The sequence below is a fragment of the Ambystoma mexicanum genome, chromosome 7q (genome assembly GCF_040938575.1).
Source record: "Ambystoma mexicanum isolate Mex_15411 chromosome 7q, UKY_AmexF1_1, whole genome shotgun sequence".
Taxonomy (NCBI): domain Eukaryota; kingdom Metazoa; phylum Chordata; class Amphibia; order Caudata; family Ambystomatidae; genus Ambystoma; species Ambystoma mexicanum.
In genome coordinates, this window is record NC_090941.1 from 830,972,535 (window position 1) to 830,998,707 (window position 26,173).

The 26,173-nt window shown below is 43.7% G+C and overlaps 1 protein-coding gene across 1 annotated transcript in view; it reads left to right on the forward strand.

Moving 5' to 3' along the window:
• Nucleotides 1–390: 390 nt before the first annotated feature.
• The window catches only part of CCDC82 (coiled-coil domain containing 82), a 362,315-nt gene continuing 336,532 nt past the window's right edge, over nt 391–26,173 (forward strand). Inside the window, exons 1-2 of the mRNA XM_069639163.1 lie at nt 391–742; nt 7,905–8,460. Of these exons, the coding sequence (XP_069495264.1) occupies nt 7,915–8,460 (546 nt within the window). The 5' untranslated portion in view covers nt 391–742; nt 7,905–7,914. The remainder of the gene's footprint in view (nt 743–7,904; nt 8,461–26,173) is intronic.

The window sequence follows — 26,173 nt, forward strand, 5'->3', positions numbered from 1 at the left end:
GGCCACGCCCCCCAATGAGTGCCCCCCCCCCTCTCGACTTCTTACTCCACTTAAAGCCCTGAAGGCACCTCTCACCAATAAAGAGGTACTGAAGAACCATGAGTACCAGCATTTTCGTATAAAGTAAACGAAATGCCAAGTCAGCAAGCATACTTTCTGCATCTCAAAACTTAGCGTACATAAAAAAAATGGAATTCAACTAGATCTGTCTTTGTTGTGGGAATAAACTCAACCCGGGAAAACATAACAAGGCATCACGAACTACACCCTGCGCGAAGTGCCACAACATTCCCCACGTTTACACTAAAATTAATATAACACAGAATCCACGTAGGTGTCACGTGACTGCTAAACCCTGTAACGTGCGCCCTCGTCACGGCGCACGAAAAAGTGGTCTTCGCTAATGGGGAAAGGCAGTCGCTGCTTTAAGCGCCTCCTCGCCTCTCTGTGTTGGTGCTTGGGTTTGTTGCTGCTGCTAAGGCAGGGCTAAGAGCGACAACGCGTGACGCTCAAAGGACGCGGCAAATGCAGTAAAGGGGGAGGTGTTCTTGAGACATTCGGGTAGAAGCGGGAAACGAGTTCCATAGGACAGAATACATTACACAACACGCATGTCTTACGAGCAGGGACAGAGAGACAACTGACAATTCTGTGACAAGTAGTGTCCGCTATGGCTGGTAATGCTTGACGTTGGTGCTTCAAAATACGTTCATGTTCCTTGCTCGATTCAGGTTCTTTGGAGGTATGTGGTTACTCATTACCTCCCCCCCCAAATACTTATTTATTTTTTATTTATTTGTACATTTGTAAAGCGCACTACTAAGCCCGAAGGCAACTAGGCACCGGCACTTAAGAAGTTGGTTATAGTTGATTAAGGTTACAAAAGTGAGAAGTACATTTACATAGTAGTGAAATCATCAGTTGCACATTACCAACATACAATCAATAGGTAACTATTGTTTCATTAAGTATGCTTCGTGTTTGTCAAAGTGAGAATGGGGTCGTCGGTGTTAGCGCTAAAGGCTCCGTGGCCAGCCGACTTTGCAGGGAGGTCGGTCCTGAATAGGAAGATTTTTAAGTTTTTTTTCTGAAAGACTAATAGGATGTCATTTCTGAGTTGAGTAGGGAGTGCGTTCCACATTCTAGGTGCAATCACTGGGAAGCTTAAGTTCTCCTGCTTTCTGCCTTCTGTATCTGAGAATGGTGAGCAGGTTGGTGTAGAAAGATCGGGTGGGTCTATTGGATTGATTTTTGCAGATCAAGTTGCTTTAGGTAAACTGGCGCAAAGATACATTTGTGTGTTAGCATAAGAATTTAAAATTTGATTCTGTCAGAGACTGAGAGCCAATGGATGATCCTCCTAGCAGACAAAAGTGATCGTTAAAGGGGATATTCAGTGCTGCTCTGATAGCGTTGTTTTGTACAGTTTGTAATTTTTTGATGTTTCTCATGCTGGTTCCTGCAAATAGAGAATTGCAATAATCGATCCTGCAGAGAATCAGGGTTCTGGCCAGGGTGATGGAATTAAACAGGGAAAGGAATGCTGTGCTGCCTCTAATCAGTTTAGCTGAATAGGCAGCCAAAGTGACCAAGGAGTTCACTTGTCTATTTGAAATGTGAGAAGAGTGAATGTAGATCCCAAATGTATTTTATTTCGTTGGCAACAATGATGGTGTTGCCATCGATGTATAATGATTGATAATCTTGTGAGAGATTGTTTAGTTGGGTTTTGTTTCTCATCATTGAGGCACAATTCGTTGAGGGCCATCCAAGCCTGGATCGCAAGGTAGATTTTGTTTACATTTTTAGAGGCTGTGTCGCAGCAGCCAGTAATAGGGATGAGTATTTGAGTACCATCCGCATAGTTTGTATACGTGATACCCATTTTATCGAGTATATCAAATCATTCCTTGTTGAATGCATTGTATAGTGTCGGTGACACACAAGATCCTTGTGAACACCACAGGTTACAGAGACAGGAGGGGCTGCTGACGTATCCGAGAAGACCCTCATGATCCGGTTAGAGAGAAAGGATTTGATCCATTTAATGGTTTCGGGAGAGAAGTGGACAGCAGTATCAAGATGTTGGCACAGGATATTGTGATTGACCAAATCGAAAGCAGCCGAGAGGTCTAGTAGAAGTTTGATGCACAAGTTGCCTTTGTATATAAATTGGTCCAAAATCTAGTAAATGTGTTTCTGTTCCGTGGCCCGGTCTGAATCCTGATTGTTACATTCCAGAAATGTTTGGATCTGCAGATAAGCTGCACGGTCCAAGATTTTTAATAAGAACGGTACAGTAGTGATAGGGTGGAAATTAGTGGGGATGTTAGGGTTGAGTGTGGGTTTTTTCAGTGATGGTAGACCCCAGGCTACTTTTAAGTCTTCCGGGACAGAGTTTGTAGCAAAGGAGCTGTTAATGAGGCTAGTGATGAAAGGTGCAAGTTCAGTTGCACATTCATTTACCAAGGTTGCAGGGCAGGTGTCTTCTTGCATCTAGAAGGTTGTAGGCTATTGATAGTATATATAATGAGCAAAGGTGTGAAGGCAAATGTATTGACCATAGGGAGTTCCATTGTCGGAGGTGACAAGGAGCAGGGTAGATTGAGATTAAGTTTGGATTTTCTTAAAGCTATTTTTTGTTGTAGTAAGGAGACTTTGTCAGCTAAGGTGTTTTTGGATGTTGGAGCACCATTGTTCATTTTTGATGGAATGGTCCGGGGTAGGAGCTGGTGATTCTAATTCACAGAGAATTGTAAATAATTCTCTGGTATTACATTGAGCATTTGAGATTCTTTGGTTATAGACGTCACTTTTAGCTTTGATGATTTCTTTTTTATAGTTGTTGGCTAAGGTTTGGAAGTGGGCTTTGTTCATAGGTGTTGGGAACTTAAGCCAGGTGTTTTCTGATAGTCTTTTAGATATGCACATAGTGTGGAGTTCAGCGGTAAACCAGGAATGAATGTGTGCAGTGGGTTTGGCCTTCCTAGTTTTCAGAGGGGCTACTTTTTCAATAGCAGCAGACATAATATTATTGTAGTTGCTTCACCAATATCGAAGGGTCAAGGTCAGAGTGTTTGGCAGGTCCAGTATGGGTGTTGGGAGCGGGAGCATGTTGTCTCGGTTAATGTTTTTCAAAGTTCTAGTTGGTAGCGCTGGTACTGTTGTAGTGTTTGGCTTTTCTAGTAGTGATACTAGTGGTGAAGATTATAATGTTGTGGTCAGACCAAGGGTGTTAGAGAGGATGTCAGTGAAGCAGTTGGTATCTGCTATCCAATCTAAGATGCATCCTTTTTCATGGCTAGATGAGCATTTCATGGGTAGATGAGCAAATTCTTTGAGTAAAACCTTGGGCTTTCATAGAATTGGCCAAGAGACCTGCCTCGGTGTCCAATGGGTCCTTCAGTACTAGGTTGAAATCACCCATTATGATGACTTTGGAGAGAGGTTTCATATTATGAGCCAGAAGAGATGCGATGTCACCTCAAATGTGGACAGGACACCTGGGGGCCTGTATATATGTAGAGTGAGTGTGCAGGTATGCGTAAGGGTGATTTATAGCGTAATGATTTCGCCTGCAGTGAAGGGGAGTTCGGTTGCGAATCTTATGTTCAAGGCTTTCTTAGCTATTAAGGCTACTTCGCCTCCTTTTGTTTTTTTCTATTCTTCCAAAATATGGAATACCCCTCAGGGATAGCTAGAGAGAGATGAGGGCCTGAGGCAGCGTGGAGCCATGTTTCGGTGACTGCTATGAAGTCAAGATCATTAGTTTTAATGACTTCGGCAATGTCCAGTGCATGGGCAGTGATGGATCTGGCATTGGTAAGAGCTCCTTTTAATAAGGTGTCATTGGTGGTGGCTGGGACCTTAGGGAGGAGGTGAGCTTCTGGAGTGAAATTACTTTCTGCAGTATGTGCTATTGGATAGGTTGAGGTGGAGATGGACGATTCTTTAACGCTGATTAGCTTGACATTAAGGTGTGAGGGTGGCGCTGCACTGGGAAGGCTATGACCCTTGGGCTTTTTTAGGTTATGAATGCCAAACATTTGTGACTTATTAGGCTGTTGGTAGGAACGTGAGGATAGTCTACATCTTCTAAAGAGTCCCACAGCAGGGCTTGAGTCTGGTGGTGAAGTACTAGGTTGAGATTTGGATGACCCAATTTTGTGTGTAGCGCTGGCAAAAGGAAAGAGGGCTGTGCCGAACTGGGGGTATCTCTGAGCTATCCTTGCAGAGAGGCGATGTAGTCTTGTTCGTATGTCTGGTGAGAGAGTGGTTGGTAGGCATTGGTGGATATTAGAGTAATGATGTGACTTAGTGAAATCCTTTGTAAGAGAAGGATTTTTATGTAGGGTATGGGTATCTGGGAAAGGTGCTGTGGTATTAAGGAAGGGTGTGGGGCAGGGGATAGGGTGGTGACGATCACACCATAGGCGGTCTAGTCCAGTTCCCACTCGAATGAAGGCTCCTGCCATACATGCCATATTCATTCTAGTTAGGGTTTCCATAGTAGGAGAAGGGTGAAGGCGTTTCTCCTGTAGAGAGCAGTGTTGGGCTAATGGATGTAGTGTTAGGTACATTAGCATTAAGATGAGGCCTGCCATAACGAGTATATTGGGGATTATAACAATGATAAATAGGTGTAGGGAGTAATGGATTCAGGGCTGTGCTTGGTTCAGTGATCGAGGCAGTAACCAAGGCAACATCAGTACAATACTTCGAAATCCGAGGAGTAACTAGACAAAGTCAATAGTCCTCCACATTCAGGCGAGTAGCTAGGCAAGGTCAAAACAATCCTGTGCATACAAGGGAGTAACTAGGCAAGGTAGATGGCAGCCTCGGCAATTGAACAAGTCCATGCATACCACAATGGCAATGGAGTTCAATGGCAGTACTTGCAGCTGCAAGTGAAAACTTCATCTAGTTATAACTTTGTAAAATATACCAGGTGAACAAGTAAAACAATAGTATAGGGTAGGTGTATGCAGGTATTGGACTAGTGAGATGATCAATAATACAGTCAGCTAGGAACGCTATTGGTCAACATATGCAGGGTGTGTAGTTACGTGCAATATACACCAGAGTGCTTGTAGGTGAGAGGACAGTTTAAGGAAAAGTATATCGTGCATGCAATAAGAGTGTACAGAGCGGTGGCAACGGCGGGAAAGTGCTAGCATTGCAATGATGTACAGTTCAATTGGTAATTGTCAGACATTAGATTAGATCATTAGGCTGAACGTGCGTACGGAGTCGGCAATCAGCACAACGCCTGTTTGAGCGTAGGTATGCTAACAAATTGCATACTTTCAGTGGAAGCGCTCCAAGCAATAGTCATGAGGAGTAACGAGGAGTGTTCTGAAATCATGGGCGTACAACGCACGAGTCATACAACGCAGTGCATAGAATCAATGGAGGCCGAGGATTGACTTACGGAGTGTGATGGCAGGCGACGTCGGAGCTGGGTCGGGAACGCAGGTAGCAGCAGAGTCAGCCAGAGTGGGTAGGCCACGGCCCTTAGGCCTGGACAGGCACAGACAGGCTTCTACCTTTTGAAGAGTGCCTTAGGAACGGAGGACCGGCTTGCGCCTTCCGGCAATACCCGGATCATGAGGTAGGAGCGCAGGGCCAGTAGACGACAAGGCTTGTCAGAAACGGTTGCTAGGCAACCAGTAAACAACATGAACCGTGGCCATTTTCAGTGGCGCCTCGTGTAACGGCACAGTTTTGTTGGCAGTAGAAGGGCCAAGATACATCTATTATTCAGCCAGGGGAACCAAGGGGCCTTCCTAGAGGGTCGGAGCAGGGTGCACGCACGGATCACCTTACGCTAGTAGCACGGTCTGGATGGTGCCGATGGGTGTTGTGCTTCTTCTGAAGCGAGCGGGGCGATGAGGTAACAGGCTGGGCTCCTGCCCACCCGAGGATCACAACTTCTATGGTTCTATTAAGCATGTCAAGAACGAGATTGCTCGCACATGATTAAATGTGAACACATGTAGCACGTTGGCCTGAAGCTGGGGGAGCCAGAAAAATCATGGTTGGGCCAGCCCATGGGGCCTCGCACCGAGAGTGAAACATGGGCCGAGTTGTCGAATTGCAGTGTCATTACCGCAAAGTGCCTCTTCCTCGTCCCAGTGCTTGTTTGTGAGGCAGTAGTCTCCAGGTCAGGAACTCCTTTTCTAAAGATTTCTGTAAATCCGTCACCTCCTCCTCTTCTGGGCTATAAACTACTCTACCCTTTATGCCTCAATTATACTTTTTCTGGCATTATGGTAGGAGCTCATACTTTTTAAATACATTCTCGGTTCTGAGGGTCAACGGTTGCTGCTCCCTGGTTGAGAGGTTTTTGGCTGGGTAGCAGTCTGACTACCAGTCGACAAGGTGCTTAACTCTGTCCCCTGTTAGCCAAGGGGGACCACATATGCCAATGCCCTGGGCTAGGGGCAACTCTGGGGAAGGATCACTGCATACATTGCAACGTTCTGGCATGTATGGGAGAGAGATTTCACCACAGAAAGTGGGAGCAATGAATTTTCCCGTAGGATTGCACTGAGGTTTGAATTATGTTAGGCAGTGGAAAGTAAAAAATAGCAATATATTTAATTGAAAAACCCGAGTTATATGGCATTTGTACAGCGCCTAATGTGCACATTTCGAAATGTCTGCACTGTTTGCCACACAAAGTGAAATTCCTCAGCCCTTTTATGGTTAATGTATACATTTCTCTAAGCATCTTTCAGAATGACAGCGATTCAGATTTCTCCCGATGGAGTGTGGCATTTTGTTATTTTCATGGACATGCACCATTATAATGTAGCAACACATACATATATTGGCGAGCAGACCCCATCACAGTCAAAATCTTATATTGCCTAAATGGACTTGAACACTGAGCCCTCTTGTGTTTGTGCGTTGCCCGTGGAGTGGCAGCCTATGTCCTAGACTATGGAAGCGGACCCCGCCTTCAGACCCATTGTACTATACTTAGTGGTTTTGTATGCTCTCAAGGGATATTCTTCGTCTCAGGTGTGCTGAGAAACAGGATAGATACGAGGAAGTACACTCATTGTAGAGTTACAAACAATTACACATTTTATGAGGCCCTTAAACGGCAGTACTCCCTGAGTTTAAGACCAAATGTTATGTTTGATGCATTTTTCTCATGGAGCGAGGAAGATGAGGGCTGGCCCGCCTGCAAATGTCTGTTATTTCAATCATGTGTGGACATTTCATAGTGTATATTTTCCTTGAATAGTGGACAATATGTACAATTATCATTCCACCTTTTGGGAGTGAGAGTATTCCACTGTGTCAATACCACCTTTTCTTAGGATCTGTTAACTTGATACATTCTCTCCCTGTTTCGGATACCGTTTAGAATTTATTCTAAATGTTTACTAATTTTCATAATGTCATTTCTTTTAGGGGACTAAATGTGTTCAGATACCCAGAATAGTAGAAGACGTGTTTGATTTGGATCAGTCATGTTTTCAACTAAATTGCTAAGATATTTTGTTTTGAGGACTATTCATGGGTTAAGACTAAGACGTATTTGATTTTTTTGGTATTTACTTATGCTTTTTTATCCAGACGTAAGTTGCCACGGCAATAATAGTGCGTTTTTCATAGCATAAAGTGACATGTTCATATTACTTTATTTTCAGATTTTAGAGAAAGGGTAGATTGGTTGACCTTAGTCCACAGCTGTTCTTGTAAGTTTCTAGGATTGTTTTTACTTTCAACATCAATATAGATAAGGTTGGAGTGCTTGATCTGTTCTGTGATGGTACAAAAGAGAACCTACATTGCAGGTAGTAAGAATTCAGACCTTTATAAATGTCACTTCAAAACCTAAAACGCAAATGTCTTAAGTAGCCAAATAAGTCTGTTTTGTTTTTTGCTAGTTAACTTGCAATGTCGACAGAAACTGTTCAACGAAGCTATGAAACGAGGAGGAAAACTAGGTCTCAGACACCAACCTCAAAATCTCGAGTTGACTGGAAGCGCACCAAGAGAGACCTCTCCCAACTGCTTGAAAGTGGGGATGATGATTGCAGTTCAGAAGACTTGCAGACGGAAGAATTGAACAGTAGTCCTAGCAGCACTACAGATGATGAGGAACATCAGCCCAACAAACCCCTTCTACAAAAGGAGGATACAGAAGAAGAATGCATCACTGCAAGAAGACGTAAAAAGATGACATCCATATTGTGTGACAATAGCAGTAGCTCTGATGAGGAGGAACCTGTGAGAAAAGTATCTGCTAAACGCCGAAGTGTCATGCAGGATGAAAGCACAGATGACGAAAGTAAGGAAAAGTACAGCAGTGTTGGGGAAGGAGAGTATGCAAAAGAAGCAGACAGCATAAGCTCAAGGAAACTGAAGCGCCAAGTGAAGCTGACCGAGCTTTCCCAAAAACGATCCAATGCCCTGAAATCAACCTTCCATGGGCATAATGAGGTGAGTTGCCCGGTCTACTGAAATATATATTATACTTGAATAATAAATAGAATCCTCATTTTCATTCTTTAAGGTCTGGCTGAAGAAAGTGCTGCATGCTTGGTGTAGTTTGAGTCGACAGCGGGGCTTATGTTAGTCAATAAACCTCATCAGTTATGTGCTTAGTGACTAGATCACATGTACGTTTCTGCAATAGCATGCCATGTGTTAACTCTCCCTTTGTTTCTGCTGGTTTCTTTGAGGGCGCCCCCATTACTTCCTCCATCCTACCACACCTCCCTTCTCTCATTGGTGGGGAAATGGGTATGGTGAGAATGCTGGTTCCACAGCCATGAAGCACGGACTTTACATTCTGGTTCTCCACAGGACCATCAATGGCTGTCCATTGTCAATGGGTCATGAGAGGGGCAGTTTTTGGGAGGAAAATGTTCTTCCTTCTGATGTACATCAGCAGTAGTGTGATAGAATCCCTTGATCAAACCTGTACTGTGCTTCTGCCCCGTTACCATCCCAAAGTAGGGCATGCGTGGGCAGAGCTCTTTGTTCTTGCTCGGACATCTTTCTCTTTGCTGGTCTCTGCTTTGGGTTGGTGGCCAGACACCGGACTTGTGGGGAGAAGCCTTACTGTTCCCTCATGTCCGCTTTCTTGTCTCCGGTTGGGTGCACCTGGAGGCAAATAGGAGGCAGGTGCCCAAGTGGTGGCTTCAGATGATATGAGAGTGTGAGACAGAAAGTGAATGACCGCGTAGGCATCTGTTGGCGTAAATCATGTGATGAGGGCACCATGTAAATATGAAAGTGCTTGATGGAGTGGTGCTGCACTTGGGCATTTTAACATCTCCCTGGTATTCAACCTTGCCCCGCAATTGGGGTAAAAGAAAAAGGATATATTGGGAATCCATATTTTGTTTTCTTAAAGTAAAATACTCAAAGGTGGTCCCCTAACTTCACCACAGTAACTTGCATACACATAGGCAGCTGGTTTACTGAAATAAAAGTTTGCCTGCCTGTGTGCATCTCACACACAGCCATTCCACACATTACATTATTTAAATTCCTTAATATTTCTAATCCTCTCTGGACAATGTAAATTAGGCTTTGCATAATAAAATTTCATCATTAGATTGCTGCTTTTTCGGTCAGTGATTTACTCGCACAGAATAAACGTAAACACTTTTTATATAAATTGCGTATTTTAAGACCACCTTTATTTTCTCCAGTATCAGCAACCAGTAGTCTCAGAGAAAGAATGCATAAACATTATCATGCTACCTTTACAATGACCCCCACGCCCTCACCCATGTAGATATGGTGTTGTGGGTTCATTTTTTATATTCATTTTAAAGAAATACAAGCTAAGGTGAGTTGTGTCACAATATGGAGGCTTGTGTTTAGGGAAGCTGTGTTATACATAAAAGTACCGTCTGAAAAATCAAATGGTAGATTGACCCTTAAATTTTAAAGTTAAAAGGGCAATAACGAGCCAAAAATCTGGGAAAGTGCCTGGACCAGACGGGATACCTATTATTTTTATTATTATTATTATTATTTTTTTTTTCAAGAACGAAAGTGTATCCTGGGCTCCTTATCTAATGAAACTCTTCAGTGCAATTGCTGCTATCCATAAAATACCAACTTCTTGGAGAGACGTGGAAATCATTCCCCTCTACTAAAAAGGTTGTAGGGAAGATCCTGGAAACTATCGCCCAATTTCCCTTCCGGACACAGCAGAAAAAATCTTTGAGAATGTCGTCCCCAATCTGTTGGAGGAATGGATTGAGTCCAACAGTATAATTTCGTTCCTTCTGGCCGGTTTCTGGAACAGAGTGGGCACAATAGACCATATCTTCACGTTATTTATGCTTATCGTCAAATTTAACATGCAAAAAAAAAAGTGCCTCTCTCTGTTTTATTGATTTGAAAACCGCTTTCCACTCTGTCCCAAGAAGCATGTTGTGGTATACTGTGAAAAACTAAACGTACCATTAGACCTTCTAAGGGTGATAATGCTTCTCTGTTCAGAGAATAGAGCTAACATTTGTTGCATATTGGGGGAATGTGGGACACAGTTTTTCCATTGAGAAAGAGGTAAGGCAGGGGGGGTATGTTCTAGCCCCTTTCATATTCAATTTGTTCATTAACTATCACTGCAGAAGTATCAAATTTGGTGGCGGACGCCCCCTTTTTAAATGGACAATCTATGGGCATTTTCTTTTTCGCTGATGATGCGATTTTAATTTAAAAAACTAAAATGGGCATCATTAAGCAAATGGAGCACTTTGCTGACTTATGCAACTCTAAAGGCCTTGTGATAAACTACAAGACAAAGTCTATGGTTTGCTGTGGGGGCAGAAAGAAAACCACATCTCTCAATCTGCGCATTAATGACTTTCTTATTGATAAAGTCACATTTTTGATTACTTGGGGTTGAGCACCAATCGAAAGGAAACATGGCAAGACCAGTGCACTAAATCTAACCTAAATGTAGCTAACAATGCAGTTGCAGTGTGAAAATTCACACACTAAACCTATGTAAGGCGAAATCAAGCAGCCTTAACAGTTTATAAAGCAAAAGCCAGACGGGCCTACAGCTATAGCTCTGAGATATTGGGTTATTCTAATAAAAAATCACTCGGAGTGAATGAAAATAAATGTTTAAAGCAATTGTTAGGGCTGTCTGTCTGCTCCCGCTGTTTACTATAAGTTGGGATGGATAACAATTGAATCTCCAGTCGCTATGAGGCAGTTCCTATACTGGTTTAAGCTGCCTTCTGGCCCAGATGTATCATTTTACAGAAATGCAAAAGACCAAGTGTAATATCTAAAATCCCATGTTTCAAACATGTGAAGACCAGCCTCTTTGAAATTGGAGAATCAGAGGGTTCCATCCCTATGATCCTTGAATGGTACCAAGAAAAGTTATTATTTAACTGCCTGAAGAACAGCCAGCGTTATCTATCAAAAGCTATCTTTTTTGCGAGCAGTATCTCGAATTTGCACAGAGCCACTTTACTAGAAATCTTTTAGTAAAACTGGGCATTTTACCTGAAGCAGATCTATTGAGAAAATGGAATCCTGAGTGCTCTGACCGTTGCCAAATATCTAACCATGGTATGGAAACTAGCCAACGCTTTGTATTCTTATGCTCCACATATTCAGATGTGCGCAACAAAGGTTTCACACCTTGGCTGAGGAACAAGGGTATGTACACATCAGTGATCTAGATAAGATTTGGAAGTGGGAGTATTTTATTCCCTATTTTTTTAGAGCTGGGAGTAATAACAAAATGTTAGTAAAAAAACGTCCAATTCCCAAAGAGTATTTTATAACGGAGTAAAAATGTTTTAACAGAAAAATAGAAATGTTTTTGTAATATATATTTTTTCACCTAGTTATTCATGCACATCAGAAGATACATGTTTACTTCTTACAATCAGGCAGTTCAAATATTAGTTTTTTCCTTTGGTACTACATGGGCTATTGGTCCAAACATATCCATGGAGCTGTGAGAGTGAAATCGGGGGCGCACAATTCTACATGTCTTTTATCCTATTTTGTGTTGGGAGTATTTTTACTCTTTTTAATTTTTAGGACGTAAAAATGCCTGATACACCCCTTATCTGTAAGGGATGGTACACATTATCTGCCACCCCGTATCATTGCAAGTTATTATCTACAACAGACTGCTTTATTTTTTATTTTTTTTTTATATTTTTTTTTCAGCCTCTAGATATCTTAAATCTTCTTGGTCAAGACGAACAAAATTATTTTTAAAAAAGTTGTGACAATCAATATGAGAAATGGAAATTTGGCATGACTTGTATTCTACCTAGTTATGAAGAATCAAAAACCTTCAAGCATTTTTTGAGGCGGTTCTACTATTTATTTACTGTTGATGCAATCTCTGGATTGAATTATAATTTTTTTGATAATTATTCATGGTAATTTTATAATTTATTGCGATGTTTGATTTTATGTGCTTTGATGTCAATTGCCAAAATACAGCAACTGTATTTCGGGAGATTGCCAATTTAGCGTTATTTATTTTTTTCAAAAATATTAGTAATCACATAAAAAATACGCACGGCTATAGCAAACCCCCACGTGCATGTCAGCTACTTAACCGGGTAACGCTGGGTGATACCGCTATATGGGATGAATATAAAAATATAGTGTCTATTCTCCGATCGTGCAGGGAGAGCATCGCGATATTGCAGCATTTTTTTTTTCTTTTGGCTCGAAGGCATATTGTTGTGGAGTAACATCTCATTGTACTTCTATTGTAGTGACATTTTAATATTTGCTGAGCTTTGCACATAGAAACAAAACCGTATGTAAGCATAATGACTCATGTAAGCCACTCTAAAAAGCCCATCGTTAAGCCAATGATTAATACAAGGGGTCTTACAGGTCCTTTTGCTGACTTTTTTATGCTTCAAAAATTAACTCTTGAGTCTCTGCCCCATGTGATCAGCTCAAATGTTATCACTTCTGAAGCCCACATTTCAGGACCTGCTGAAATGTATTTCACTATATTTATATTAGTATGAGCCCATGTGGATGAGGGCAACCTATTGACCAGAGACCTTGAGTTTGGGATTCCTTTGCAGTGCTGGGCCCAATGTACTTTGAGATGGGAGAGCTAATGGAAAAGAAATGTACAAGAAACCAGGGTTAAAAAAAAGAGTATGTAAAAGGTTAAGACATGTAAAACGACATAAGAGACGCAGGATTCAAAAGAAACCGTTAGCAACAGAGTATAAGACATAGCAACACAGCAATAGAAAGAGGGGTTCAAGGAATGTGCATTACAATTTAGGTGGGGGGAAGCAAGTTCAGCCATCTTTCAGGCACTCCATTCAGGAGGCTGGACTTTAATAGTTTATGGGCCACTATGAGTAACTCCTGATCACAGGGAAATCCTGACACCTAGGAGTTACTTCAGCTCCTACTCATGAATTCAAATTTTGACCCCAGTATTATTGATTATTGCTCTGCATTTCATAGGCACAATATTTCTGGTTTGCTAATGAGCTTGGTAAAGTTTAAATGCAATGAAGTGTCCCACTTTCTGTTCATTGTTAGAGGAAAAAGTACACCATATAAGTACAGCTAGCCACCATTCTGCAACCTCTCACTTTAAATTCAACCAGTCTCAGTTTCTCTTAATTTCATTTAAACTTAAGCATCAGTGGCTGTCTCAAAGCAGCATTTATATTTTAAGGCTTTCTGCTTGATGTTAGGGAGAATTCTTAGCAATGTGCTGATTTCCCATCACCTTAGAGACCTCCAGCAACTTTCCTGGATTTTGAGGACTTGTATTTTTCCCTTGGAATGAGTGTAAGCCTTTTTCCCACTCTCAGGTATTTTTTTAATGTGTATTTTACTCTTACGTTCTTTGATTATGGAGTTTTAGCAAACCCCATAAGGCATCATCTTTTTATTATTGTGTCACACAGAACCTTTAGTGCAGTGGCACATGGCTGTCCTTTGGACTCCCCAAGGTTTAAATGCCTTCTCTGGGTGGAACTATTATTCCCCAGAGAATGTAAAGTTAAATTGACTTTACTAGTCTTATTAAATTCATAGACCCAGCACACACACCATCATACAGTGGAGTGCTGGAGGGGTTACCTAGTATCCCCTGTGTCTAAACACTCTTGTAGCAGTCAAATGCTACCCTTTCCTATCGAAATGGCTGGTGGCAGTGGTTTTTATAACGAACTACCATGATTTTTCCCGACCGCGAACACTGGTAGCTAAAAATCGGGGTGCCATGTTTTTCAATATGGCACCCACGACCCGACCCCTCTGTAAAAACAGACTCCGGTCATCTTTTTTCGCCGTTTCTTTGTGGAAAGGTCCTTCTTGTGTTTAACTCTGCGTGCCAAATCAGGTTTGATCCCTTTGTTCGATGCCCTTTGCCGGGCTTCAGTGCTGAAGTCCTCCTCTGGAGCCTGAGTGTCTGGGGTGTACAGGATGTGAGGGAGGTGCCCGAAACTCCCTGTGTTTAGTCTCATAGGAGACCTGAATGCACTCTGGCTTGATTGGCTGACTGACTGTCTGGCAAGGACAGCCACCCTGCTGGGTGAGTGGCAGCTAGGCTGGAATGAATTGGAGAAAACTGTTTAAAAGGCGAGTCTCCAGGACTGGAAGGCACAGTCGACCACTGGAACGAAAGAACCGCAGACGAGCTGGAAGAGGACGGCTGCTGCAACCACTGGACCTTTGGTTTGCCCGGTGAAGCCGTGCTGCAACCCCCAATTGCCAGATCTCCAATTGACTGAGAAGCTCCTTCAAGGACGGCTTCTCCCTTTGAGTTGGTGGGACCTATCAACTCAACATGGATATAATTCTCAGAGCTGGTTAAGGTTAACCAGGGGGAAGGACACCAGTTTGTTTTTGGAAACCACTGCTACTTGAGCTGAAGTGACGCCATTTTGTTTGTTTCCACGACGAACCCATGTCCTCCCTCTTGTCCCCACGACTGAGGCCCGGGAACAGCGAGACCTGCCGGACCTGCCAGGAACCAACTTCTTCAGCTGCATCTTTTTGCTCCACTTTAAGGTACTGTGTCATATGGTTGAGAGATCCCAACTCTCGCGGTGGAAGTTCGTGAAACTTTACCAACTCACAGGCCTAATCAGCTTGTGACCTGACATATCTTGCTTTTTCATCTGAACTACTTCTAAAAACATTTACGAAGACTTCTCCATTTGTACCAGAAATGTACTATCGTATCCAAGAACACTAGAATATTGACTTTGGCCTGGCCTATTGAATCGAATTGACCCTCCTGGTCCATTGAACCTTTGCATTACCTAAAAGAAGTGCTTTCTAACCCTTTGTACAAACCTATATAAGTGCTATTTGGCTCCTTTTTCAGGGGAGCGCAAACTGTCTTTATAACGGAGTTTGTTACTGTAGTATATTGGTGTTTTAATATTGAGTTGATTTCTACTAGTGAAAGTTTTCTAAATGACTGTGTAAATAAGTTTTTTTTTTTTTTTTTTTTAACCAAGGAACCTTGAGTGCGAGTGTCTACTTGAACCACTGTGATTTGTGATACTTCTATGTAACTTCTTCTACTGCTCACATTCCCTTTTGAGATGAGCCTCGCTGCTCAGCTCGCTACCAAAAGTGTGTGGTACAGACTTATACCAAAGGTTGCTTTTTGCTTACACCTGTAGTCCTAATTGTGTGTGGTGTTCCTAGAGGGTATTGCCTGCAATTCTGCCTAACACTTGAAACATAGCATTTAATAGAATGGCACTTTGTGCATCTCAGACAAATTCTTAAAAAAAGGGGAAACAAATGTAAGATCCAAATGTGGTCTATGAAGCAAGACTGCACAATGACAGACTCGGGAGCATCAGGGGCAACATGCTCGCTTTGGAAGCAAGACGACAGAGCAACACAGGTTCGATCCCCGGGTCCGCGCTTGGAAACCTCTGGGTATTAAGCGCGTAATAACCTATCATATCTGCAAGTCCACCAACCTTTCAGGATATTTGCTCTATGGTCTGATCCCTCACACAGACTATTATTTTTCTTTTCCACTTCATTTTATTGCTTTATTCGTAAACCATAACATTACATAACAGTAACTACAGTGTCAGATATCTGTAGCCATTTCGGTGACACATACGATAGAATTGTTCTGCCTGGGGCCATCAACCCAAGTCCCTTCTCCCCTACAAAACGAGTAGTTCTAATAGCATTCCCTCCAGTGATTATCCTTCCTGTTGTCAATCCTTATATTTTCCCCACTTGACATTGCACTACCCCCGAAGTGTCATGTTCTGCCAGGTAAGCCCTCAATAGGACCCATATATCTTAAGGCCTGCTCCTTACAGGGTAACGAGACAGCATACTGCGTTTCTAAAATCTCACAGTTCATCAAACAATTCAACCAATGTTTAAACGTTTAGGCTGGGCCCCTCCCTACTCCATATTCTGGTTACCAATGAACAGGCAACCACGGAAGCCATGCCATGTTTCTGAGTATGCCTTCCCCTTCAAAGACAGCTCGCAACCAGGTCTACAGTGTATGTGGAACCTAACCCTCCACCATTCTCCATGGCCTCCACAATCTGCCGCCGTAGATTATTCACTGCTCCGCATTGCCACGCCATGCACAAAAAGTCAGCAGACTGCTGTTGACCCCTCTCTCACTCAGTGGATCTACTTGGATAGTACTTGTGTAGCTGCAATGGGGTGTAATACATTTGGTGCAGAAATTTAAAATGGGTCAATCTAACGATTATTCATGGATATCTTTCTTGTTTGCATGCATGCCACCTTCCACTGTGGATCTGTTATTGCTATCCCTAAGACTCCATCCCATCTTTCCCGGGCTCCATCCCATCTTTCCATAGCCCGGTCTTCCGTATCCACCCCTAGCGATTTAATCATCCTCTATAAGGAAGACACAAGTTGAGTGTATCTAGAAGGCGGGTTCAATTAGATTGGAAAATGGTGAATCCCGCACTGCTGCGATAAATTATCAATATTGTTAGATGAAGTCTTCAGTGAGGAGGGATTTTACCCCTTTCACTTTGCGGGATACGCCATTTGAGGCTGTGATTTTCACCACAAACACTTGGAATAAGCTACCCTTTCATTATTTGACACAAATGTTGCAACCGCTATTCAAACATAAGATGTTAATTTACATCAAACATCTGTAACAACTAGTTACTGACCATTTGCTGTTTCCTGATTATCTCACACATGACGACAGTCACCAATGCCTTGAGGACGGCCTTTCTGGTCGAAACGTGTGTCGGCTGATTGCAACAAGAATAAACTTCACTTTCCTTACTTGGAAGACTGAGTTTGAATAATTCATCTAACAATATTGATAATTTATCGTGGCAGTGCGCGAGTCACCATTTTCCAATCTAATTGAGCTCTATTACAGTATCATGGCCCTGGTTTGGGTGGGCTTTGTGGAAGGGTGAACGCTGCTTGCTATCAATTCTCCTTCCTGTTAAGTGGTTTATAGAGCAAATAGATATATTTGTTGAACCCATTACCCTTAATCCTTTTTGTATTTAGAAGACTCTGTGATAAACTGCTCTAGGTTTATAGGGATGGGGTCCCCAGGCAAGCTCGGCTAGAATGCATGTATCTCATGCTTAAACCTGTAGTATAGGAGTATAGTGACCACATTACACGTTCCCTGCACCTTTTTCAACTGCTTTAAGGTTGGGAACCTACCATTCTGAAACCAATCTTGCAGGGTGCGAATACCAAGACCCGCAAAGTGCACACGGAAAATCTTCTCATGCGACATCTTTACCCCATGCCCCCCATATGTAGATAAGTTAGGGGATTGCAGGCGTTCCTCCCCTGTGATCCTCACCATCTTATCCTATGCCATACATGTAGTATCAACTGGCTGTATTTCTTTGTGAGGATCCTGATGTTTACCCCACAGTACAGCGCGCAGATCATTCAGGTAGGTTGTTGCCCTCTCGATCCCCACATGAGAGATTTCTGCTGTGGAACCCCACCACTACTCGGTGTACTGAATTTGTGCTGCTAGGTATTAAATATTCATATCTGGGAAATCCCCCCCCCCCCCCTCATATGGTTTAGTCAGGATATTCTATTCAAATCTGGGTTACTTGCACCCCCTGCCAATTTGATCATCAGACTTCTAACTCGTGTCCAGAACTTTGTCGGGGGCACCACCGGCACCTTGTTGAAAATGTACAAAAGTTTGGGAACCAACACGATCTTGGCCAATGAGAGCCAAGCAGCCTGTGAGATGGGGAGGTGAATCCACATATTCACTTTGAGCTCCTCCCGTTCAATTTCAGTAGCCACAAATACTCCCAGATATCGGATTCCTTGCGGACGCCATTCAAAGTCTCATTATGTTGCTCTGTATCACCATAGCATTCAGGGGTATGATTTCCAACTAATCCCACTTGATTTTCAACCCTGATAACTTCCAGAATCTCTCTACCGTCTGTACTATAGGTGGTAAATTAATCTTGGTGTTTTTAACATAAAGTGACACAGCGCCTGCGTACAGCGAAACGATACTCGCCTGGGAATATATCTTAATCCCTCTATGCCTATGATGCTCCCTGATGTATTTGTTTATTTATTCAGATTTGTAGAGCGCACGTCAGCCCGGGGGCATCGTGGCGCTTGTTACAGACAATATCTTAGTTACATAGGGTACAATATGTACATACAAGTACAGTATTTACATTAACCATGGACGTTTGTCCCAATTTACAATGCAGTATATTTACATAGAATCCTGAGAGTTTCCTATTAGTTTGTGAGGAATGAGGTTTTCAGTTTCCTGCGAAAAATCGGGAGTTTTCTGCTCTGTCTGCAGGAAGAGCGTTCGAGGTCTTGGCTGCAATGTAGGGGAAACTTAGACCTCCGGCTTTGGTTTTTTTGATGCGTGGGATGTAGAGTAGGTTGGAGTATTGCGTCCTAGAGGGACGGAAGGAGGGTGGTTTGAGGATGGTCTCTGACAGATAGGACGGGGCGGAGAGAGAAAGAGGCATTTGTAAGTGAGGGGGAGGATTTTGAGGGTGATCCGCTCTTTGACGGGAAGACACTGGGCTGATGTAACAAGCCAAAGGCTCTATGGCTAGTGCAAAGAGAAAGGGGGAATCCCTATCTAGTTCACTGAGTTGGGTTTATGGGGCTTGGCAGCATGTTATTGGTCAAGACCAGGGCTCTGGGTGCAGAATGTAGCAGTCCTATCCATTGCACGTAGATGTTGCCCAGCCACGCCCTTCGGAGAACCTCAAATACGAAAGGCCATTCAACTGAATCAAACGCCTTCTCTGCGTCAAGAGAGGAAACCACAGACGGTGCCAATGTATTCATGTTATGTAAAAGTGCAAATGGTCTCCTCCAGGTTATTGTGGATCGACCTGCCTGGGATGAACCTGGCCTGCCCTGGGAGAACCAATACCAGCATACGTGGCTGTAATCGATTTGCCAGCAAGCAAGCCATGTTTTTATTTGTCCGTATTTACCAGCGACACAGGTCTGTACCGGGCATATTTCACGGGGTCCTTATGAGGTTTAAGTAGTAGCGTTACAAGGGCAGACTGTGGATTCTGGTAAAACACCTGTTGAGCGGACTCCTACATCTGTAAGAGTTGTGGAATAAGCTTGTCCGCAAACTCTTAGTAAAACTGGGCCTATAGGCCATCTGGCTTTCTTATTCAGTAAGTACATGATTACTTTTTTAATCTCTTCTGCCATTAGTGGTACGTTCAGGCGAATGGCCTGTTCCGGATCTGCCATCGTCTGAGACATGTAAAGGGATTCAAAGTAGTCTTGGAAGACCTCATTAATGTCTGTTATCCCTGACTGTTGCACCCGTCTTGTTCACCACCTCAATAATATTCACGAGATCCCGTTCCTTTTGGATGACCCACGTCAGCTTCCTGCTCATCCGGTCTCCCTCCTCATAGGCTGCTGCAACTGCCGGTCCCACAATATTTTTAATCTCCCTGGCGGTAATCTCAGCAAATTCCCTCCTCTCCTCCTGTAATCGTCAGGCTCTCCTTCCGTTTGCTTTCCTTCAAATCCTTTGATGTTGTCTTCTATGGTTCTGAGGCTCGCTGCAACATATTCAGTACCCTCCTCTCCCTTCCCTAGAAATACAACTGCCTCTAATGCAAACCTTGAATGCCTCCCCTACCACACCTGGGATTGGGCTGCCGTAATGCTGAAAGAACTGCTCAGTATCGTGTGCCGTCTCATCTCTAAATACCGGATCTTCTAGTGCGCGGATCTTGAATCTCCAACCTGGGAGCTTAGGCCGGGGAATCGCTCTATTTAATGTAATTACGACTGGGGAATGATAGGATAATGTTCTAGGAAGTATCTTTGCATCTTTTATAGATCTTGCTATGTCATGTGTGACCATTATAATCTATCCATGATGCCGAATTGTATACACCCGCATAGAATGTGTATTCCCTCCTCAGCGGGCGTCTAAGCCTCCATGTGGCCACCAGCGCTTGATATCCTGCGATTCCTTTCCACGTCTCAACTGCCCTCGGGCGCATCACCTGGGTCGTGTTAGCCCTATCCATATCTAGTGTGCATGAGAAGTAGATTTAGATTTAGCGCAAACATATTTCAGTAACACTTTCAAGCCAAGCATTTCCCTCGCTGAAACTAGATCGCAACCCTCTGCATCCTTTACAAGGTCATGCAATTTTTAAAGCTCAAAGAAGCATCAATGTAGGTTGCCACCCCACTAGAGTGTGTAGAGAATGGGGCGCTATATCTATGCCCCCCCCCATCGCTGTGCTCGCGGCAGCTTTCTCGTTTGACCCAGGTGTCTCTCTTGTAGCATCAGTATCCTCACCTCGTGCCATCTTGCAAAACTGAGAATGTGCAGCAATTTCCGGTCGTTCGTGAACCTCCTAATACTCTCACCCCCTAATATTCCACGTCATCCATCTTATACTATCCATCTGACCTCTCTAGCTATATCTCCATTATGCTTATATTACTCACAAATCCCTCTCCCACCCTCCCTTTTATTCAATTACACTGGGACCGCAACCCTACCGATATACATCCACTGCTTCTTAGTTTAGCTCCATAAACAAACATTTCCAAACCCAATTCCCCCGACCCCCACGCCAGAAACTGTAACATACCAGCTAACATAACCTCCCTCTGAAATGAACACGTATTCCCCTTAAATAGCAATTACTGCTCCGGGGAGCTTCACACACAAACTGTCTGCGGCCTGGATTCGTGTATGCTCCTCCCCCTCATGTCTCTCTCCATCTCCACATATGCCAACCTACTCCCCGTACTGTTCACCCCGTGGAGATGCAGTTGTGACTGACAGTACATGAACCATACAAACTAGTCGCCCTTTTATTGCTACATTCTCAGCGGGGTGGGGATTGTTGCGGATGCGGCGACACGGCCACCTCTTTTGCAAATTCCTCTGCTGCTCTCGGGTCTGTAAAGAATATAGTCTTTTCTTCATGTACCACCTTCAGCTTGGCCGTGTACAGCATGGCATAGCGCAGCTCCTTTTTTCGTAGTGTATTCTTGACCACCGGGACTTTCTTGCATTATTCATGGACTTGTGGGCTGAAACCAGGAAAGTCCTTATGTTAGCTGATCCATATTTCAATACACCCTTCTCTGGCCTCCTTCAACAGAACATCCCTATCGTGATAGCAGAAGATGCAGGCAATGATCGGGCTGCAGCGTGTCTGGGAGGGCAGGAAGTAAGGGAGTTGCCCCCAACTCCATGTGCTTAATCCCCGTGGTTACAGGAATGCACCCAAAGGTGATTGGCCGGCTGGCTGTCCTTGACAGCCAGCCTGCATTGTGAGTGACAGAATGGGAGAATGTATAAAAGGCAAGGCCTTTTGCTTGGAAGGCAGAGTCGACCACTGGACGAAGGAATCCGAAGAAGAACTTGGAAGAGACACCTGCTGCAACTCTTGGACCGGTGGTTTGCCCGGTGAAGCCCTGCTGCAGTGCTGAAGCTCTGAATTTGCCTCGACTAGAGAAGCCCTACAAAGGACGACTTCTTCCCTTGGGTTGGTGAGACCAATCGACCCCAAAGCAAACTCGTCTGGACATCCTCTCAGAGCTGGCTGTACTTCCGTTGCTGCTTGCCAGGGAGATGAACACCAGGATCGAGTGCATCATTTTTAAGTCTGACCCGAGCTCCAGGAAGATCCTCCGGACTCCCATGAAGCAGGACTGACCAAGCCTGAGCCACCTCAACAGACTGCTGGAACCCAGATGCGAGGAAAATCCATAAGGTATACGGGAAACGCTGTGGTGCTATTCGCCAGAAGCTGAAACCACGAAGTGCCGCTGATCTGACGTTTGCCCATTGATGCCGCCAACCTTCAAACCGTAGACGTAGACGCCAACGTCCTCTTTCTTGTCCCACGACTGAGGCCCAGGAACAACAGGATCTGCCATAATATAACTGGAACAGAAGCCAGCTGGAACCAATTGCTTCAGAGCTAAGGTACTGTAAATCAAGGGATACCCTCTTGTTGTGTAGACTTGCTAGCTCTCAGTTGAGACTTGTCTTGGTTGCTTTTGCAGAGTTGCTTGCAGCTTTTCCCCTCACAAGACTCCCAGCTTGTGGCCCTACAGTGATTTCATTTTCTACAAAGAGTTCTAAAATATTGTGCAAGACTTTTTACCTACCTGCTCCTTAGTTGCTCAACTAACATTGGATGTCCTGGCTCCCTGAGAGACTCTTCTTACTTCTGACTTTGTGCTTTAACTATCCTCAACAAATGTCGCACATTAACTTGTGTAGCTGAGAAAGGATTAATTTACTTTGCATTGGAGGGTTCACAAAGTACTCACCTGCTGAAAAATATTTGTTAACCATTGTTTTATTCCCCTTGGTGTACTGCATACAATCTTGCCTAACAACTGATTTATAGGATTCACCATATTTTCTGTTATCCAAGGTCTCTTCCCCTGCTACTTAGATCTTCTCCTCTGTTGTCCACAATTTTCCTTTGGGTGCGTTCCTGTGTTGCCACTTGGGCCTTCTGTTAGCCCTCGCGGCAGGTTTTCAACCTTTCATGCCTGTCTACTGTATGGTGGCACAGTGCCATCTGAGCAGATCGTCGCTCACACTTCTGACACCACCACGCAAGACGCTTTGCACACAATCACTATCACCAGTCTGTTCCCAGTGACCTTCTAGCCGCTTTCACAATGGCAGAGCTCACTCCAATGACACCAAGCCCGAAATGCAGCCTATAAGTAACTGACCATACCTGCGCTACAGATGTTGTCTGAGGGTCCTCTAAGATTCACTGCCCTCTGCTAGTATGCTGCAATAATCTCTGCCCCCCCGAACCTGCGCTGGTCCTGCCACTCTGTGGTTAAAATCCGTTGTCAGTGCCTCGGAGTCTCCTGGGCTGCCTCCTCCCGCTCCTCAGGCACGGGGCAGGGAGTCCTACTGGCGTGCCCTGCTCCCCTCTGCGACCTTTGTTGAGAGTGACCTCCTCTTCCTTGCTTTGGCGTGGCAGCCCCAGGCCTCTGCGCCATTGCTGCTGCGAGCTGGCCCCAACACCCGCCAGGGGACCTCGTTGCTTGCACACTCTCCACTTCCCATGGCAGCCGGCTGTTACAGGGCTTGGTCTCCCTCACGCATCCATCCTTTACCTCTGTGCAAGTCCAATCCAGCACGCCTAGGGAGCTCTTGTCGTCCCTGCGCCTGCCTCACCATCACGGGGGGCCTCAGACAGCCACCACAGGCCGCAACTGTTGATCTTCGCTTTTCAGTCTCCTAGGAGCTCCACTCAAGGGACCCCAGGGTTCACATGTGTTGCGCGGAGCAAAGCTGATGCATTTTTGTTTTTTAATTCTTTTAAAAAAAAATATAGTTATTGATTTACCATTTGTTACAACATGGTCTCCATAACACTCAACCTCCCCTTGTGCCCCCCCAAGAACACCCACCCACTCACCCACCCAACACCAAACCAGTGGAAAGTATGGGAATGGGTGGGTAGCCAGAAGAGTTAGTGAGTACCCAAGATGCAGAGTTTCTAGGGGCACGTAGGTTCTCTATAGTCATTGTGGACGACAAAAACCATACCCCAGTCTGCTTTAAATAGAATGGTGCCTAATTGCAGTGTATAAGTCATCCACGGAATGCCAACGTTGATTTTCAAATTATGGTCATCCGGAGGTATGGCGTGGTTCAATTTTTGGGCTAGGACCACGAGTGCAGCTAGGGAAAGGACCATATATGTTTAGTTATGCAGTCGATGTAGCCGTTCATGGTTCGGGCCCGCCAACCCCAACAGACAGTCCTCCATGTCCCTTCAGATGTGAGACCCAAACATTTCTTTTATGATCGTGTTGACCTTCTCCCAAAATGGTTCCCCCCCTTGGGCAGTGCTACCAGACATGAGCCCAGTCCCCTTGTGTCACACACCCCCTTCAACAGAGTGCTGATATTGCAGAATTAAATCTGTGTAATTTCATGGGGGTGTAGTCAGTGCTCCAGATAAGATTTTGAGGTGGGTGTATTTTACTCCCCATTTTTAAACTTTGAGAGTACATGTGATTTCAAGAGAGTAAAAATGTGTTTTCTCCCTCGCAAGAGAGTAAAATGTATGTGACATCCAGCCAACGTGTGCAAAAATTGTATGGAAATCATTACCTTGCAGCAGCTTTCTGCATTGTGACAGAATACACCTTTCATTATTTCTCAAAGTTCTGGCCATTTGATCTCTCCTGTATATATTTAAATGTTGAAAACCCCAAAACCTAGCCAAATACATAGTAAAGCAAACCTGGTTGTATTGTGTGTTTTGAGGTTCGATAGCAGAATTGTCTTTTGATGTTTAATGAAAGTCTTCATTTTCTGGAACTATTAGTATCTAACGGTATGCCAATGTTTTGATACAACAGTGCAAAGAGGTAAGGACTCCATGCTAAATTCTAAACCTAATTTCATGGTCAAATAGTTATTTATATAGCGCTTTTGGCAAGGCGCTGTTCATGGAACATATTTATCACAAATATTACCAAACCGAAGCTGATTTCCTTTATCGACCTCGAAAGGATGAATTGACCTTGGCGGGATTCGAATCTGCAACCTACAGATTGCAGCAACAAGCACTGAAACTGCTGAGCTATCATATTGGCTAACATCCTTCGGAGGTCGGTAAACTGAGTATCGACAAGTATAAGCGCAGTGTCTAGATTTTGGACAAACCATGCATGAAGCGCTACATCAAGTTAAATACCCATCCAGATTATTATAGGGACAGGCTTTCCTGAGTTCCTATTTCAATTACAAATGTAACTTTCTTTTGTTTGTTTTTGAACACTGCTTGCACTCCCTGGAGAGTCCGGTTTTGGAGGTTTTGAATTGTAGTCCTGGATTTTAGAGGCTATTACACCTGTGATTGATGTAATGACTATCACTCGCCCTTGAGCAAAGACTGTTGCCACTGACCATTTATAGTAATATACCCCATTGACTGCAAGGTTGAAGGGATGTAAACTAGACTGTGCATACTCGCCATTTTACGCACAGTTTTTATAATTGGCGGGTAAATTAAATAAGTGCAAAAATGATCTGCCTCTACATGATTATGCACACAGCACAGGAACTCTGAAAAATAAAATTGTTCAATACTGGTTTGCTTTTGCTGGAGAGAAAAAAAAAAGCATAATTTGTTAGAGAAAATTAATTCTCAATGGCAACTTAGTTTTCCATCTTATTAATTATACAATACTAAAATGCTAGGAAAATAAATATGCACAGTGCTTCTGTTTGCTCCAGGAACACACACAACACCGCAGAAGCTCAATGGAATGAAACTATTACTTTTATTGAGGTGTGCGGTTCCTTTTTTGAAGGGCTTCAGAGAAAAACATTCTGTTTCAGAGGCTTTTCTCTATGGCTTGCAATTGCATCCATGTAGATAAAAACCAAAAGGAGAGTTCTGGTTTCTGTCAAGTAATTTGACATTTGCACTACTGCCTTGTGCTCTAAACCTGTGTGTAAATGTACACAGGAAAATAATAAAGCTGTCGTATTTACAAGATTTTCATGCGTAAAAAGGCCTGGTACGCCCCTTTATCTGAAGGCCTGGGTGTAGTGCCATTGCACCACCATTTTTATGCAAATCTCTTGCACCTGGATCGCCCGGGTAAGTTTCACTGCATTAGACTACAATTTTTC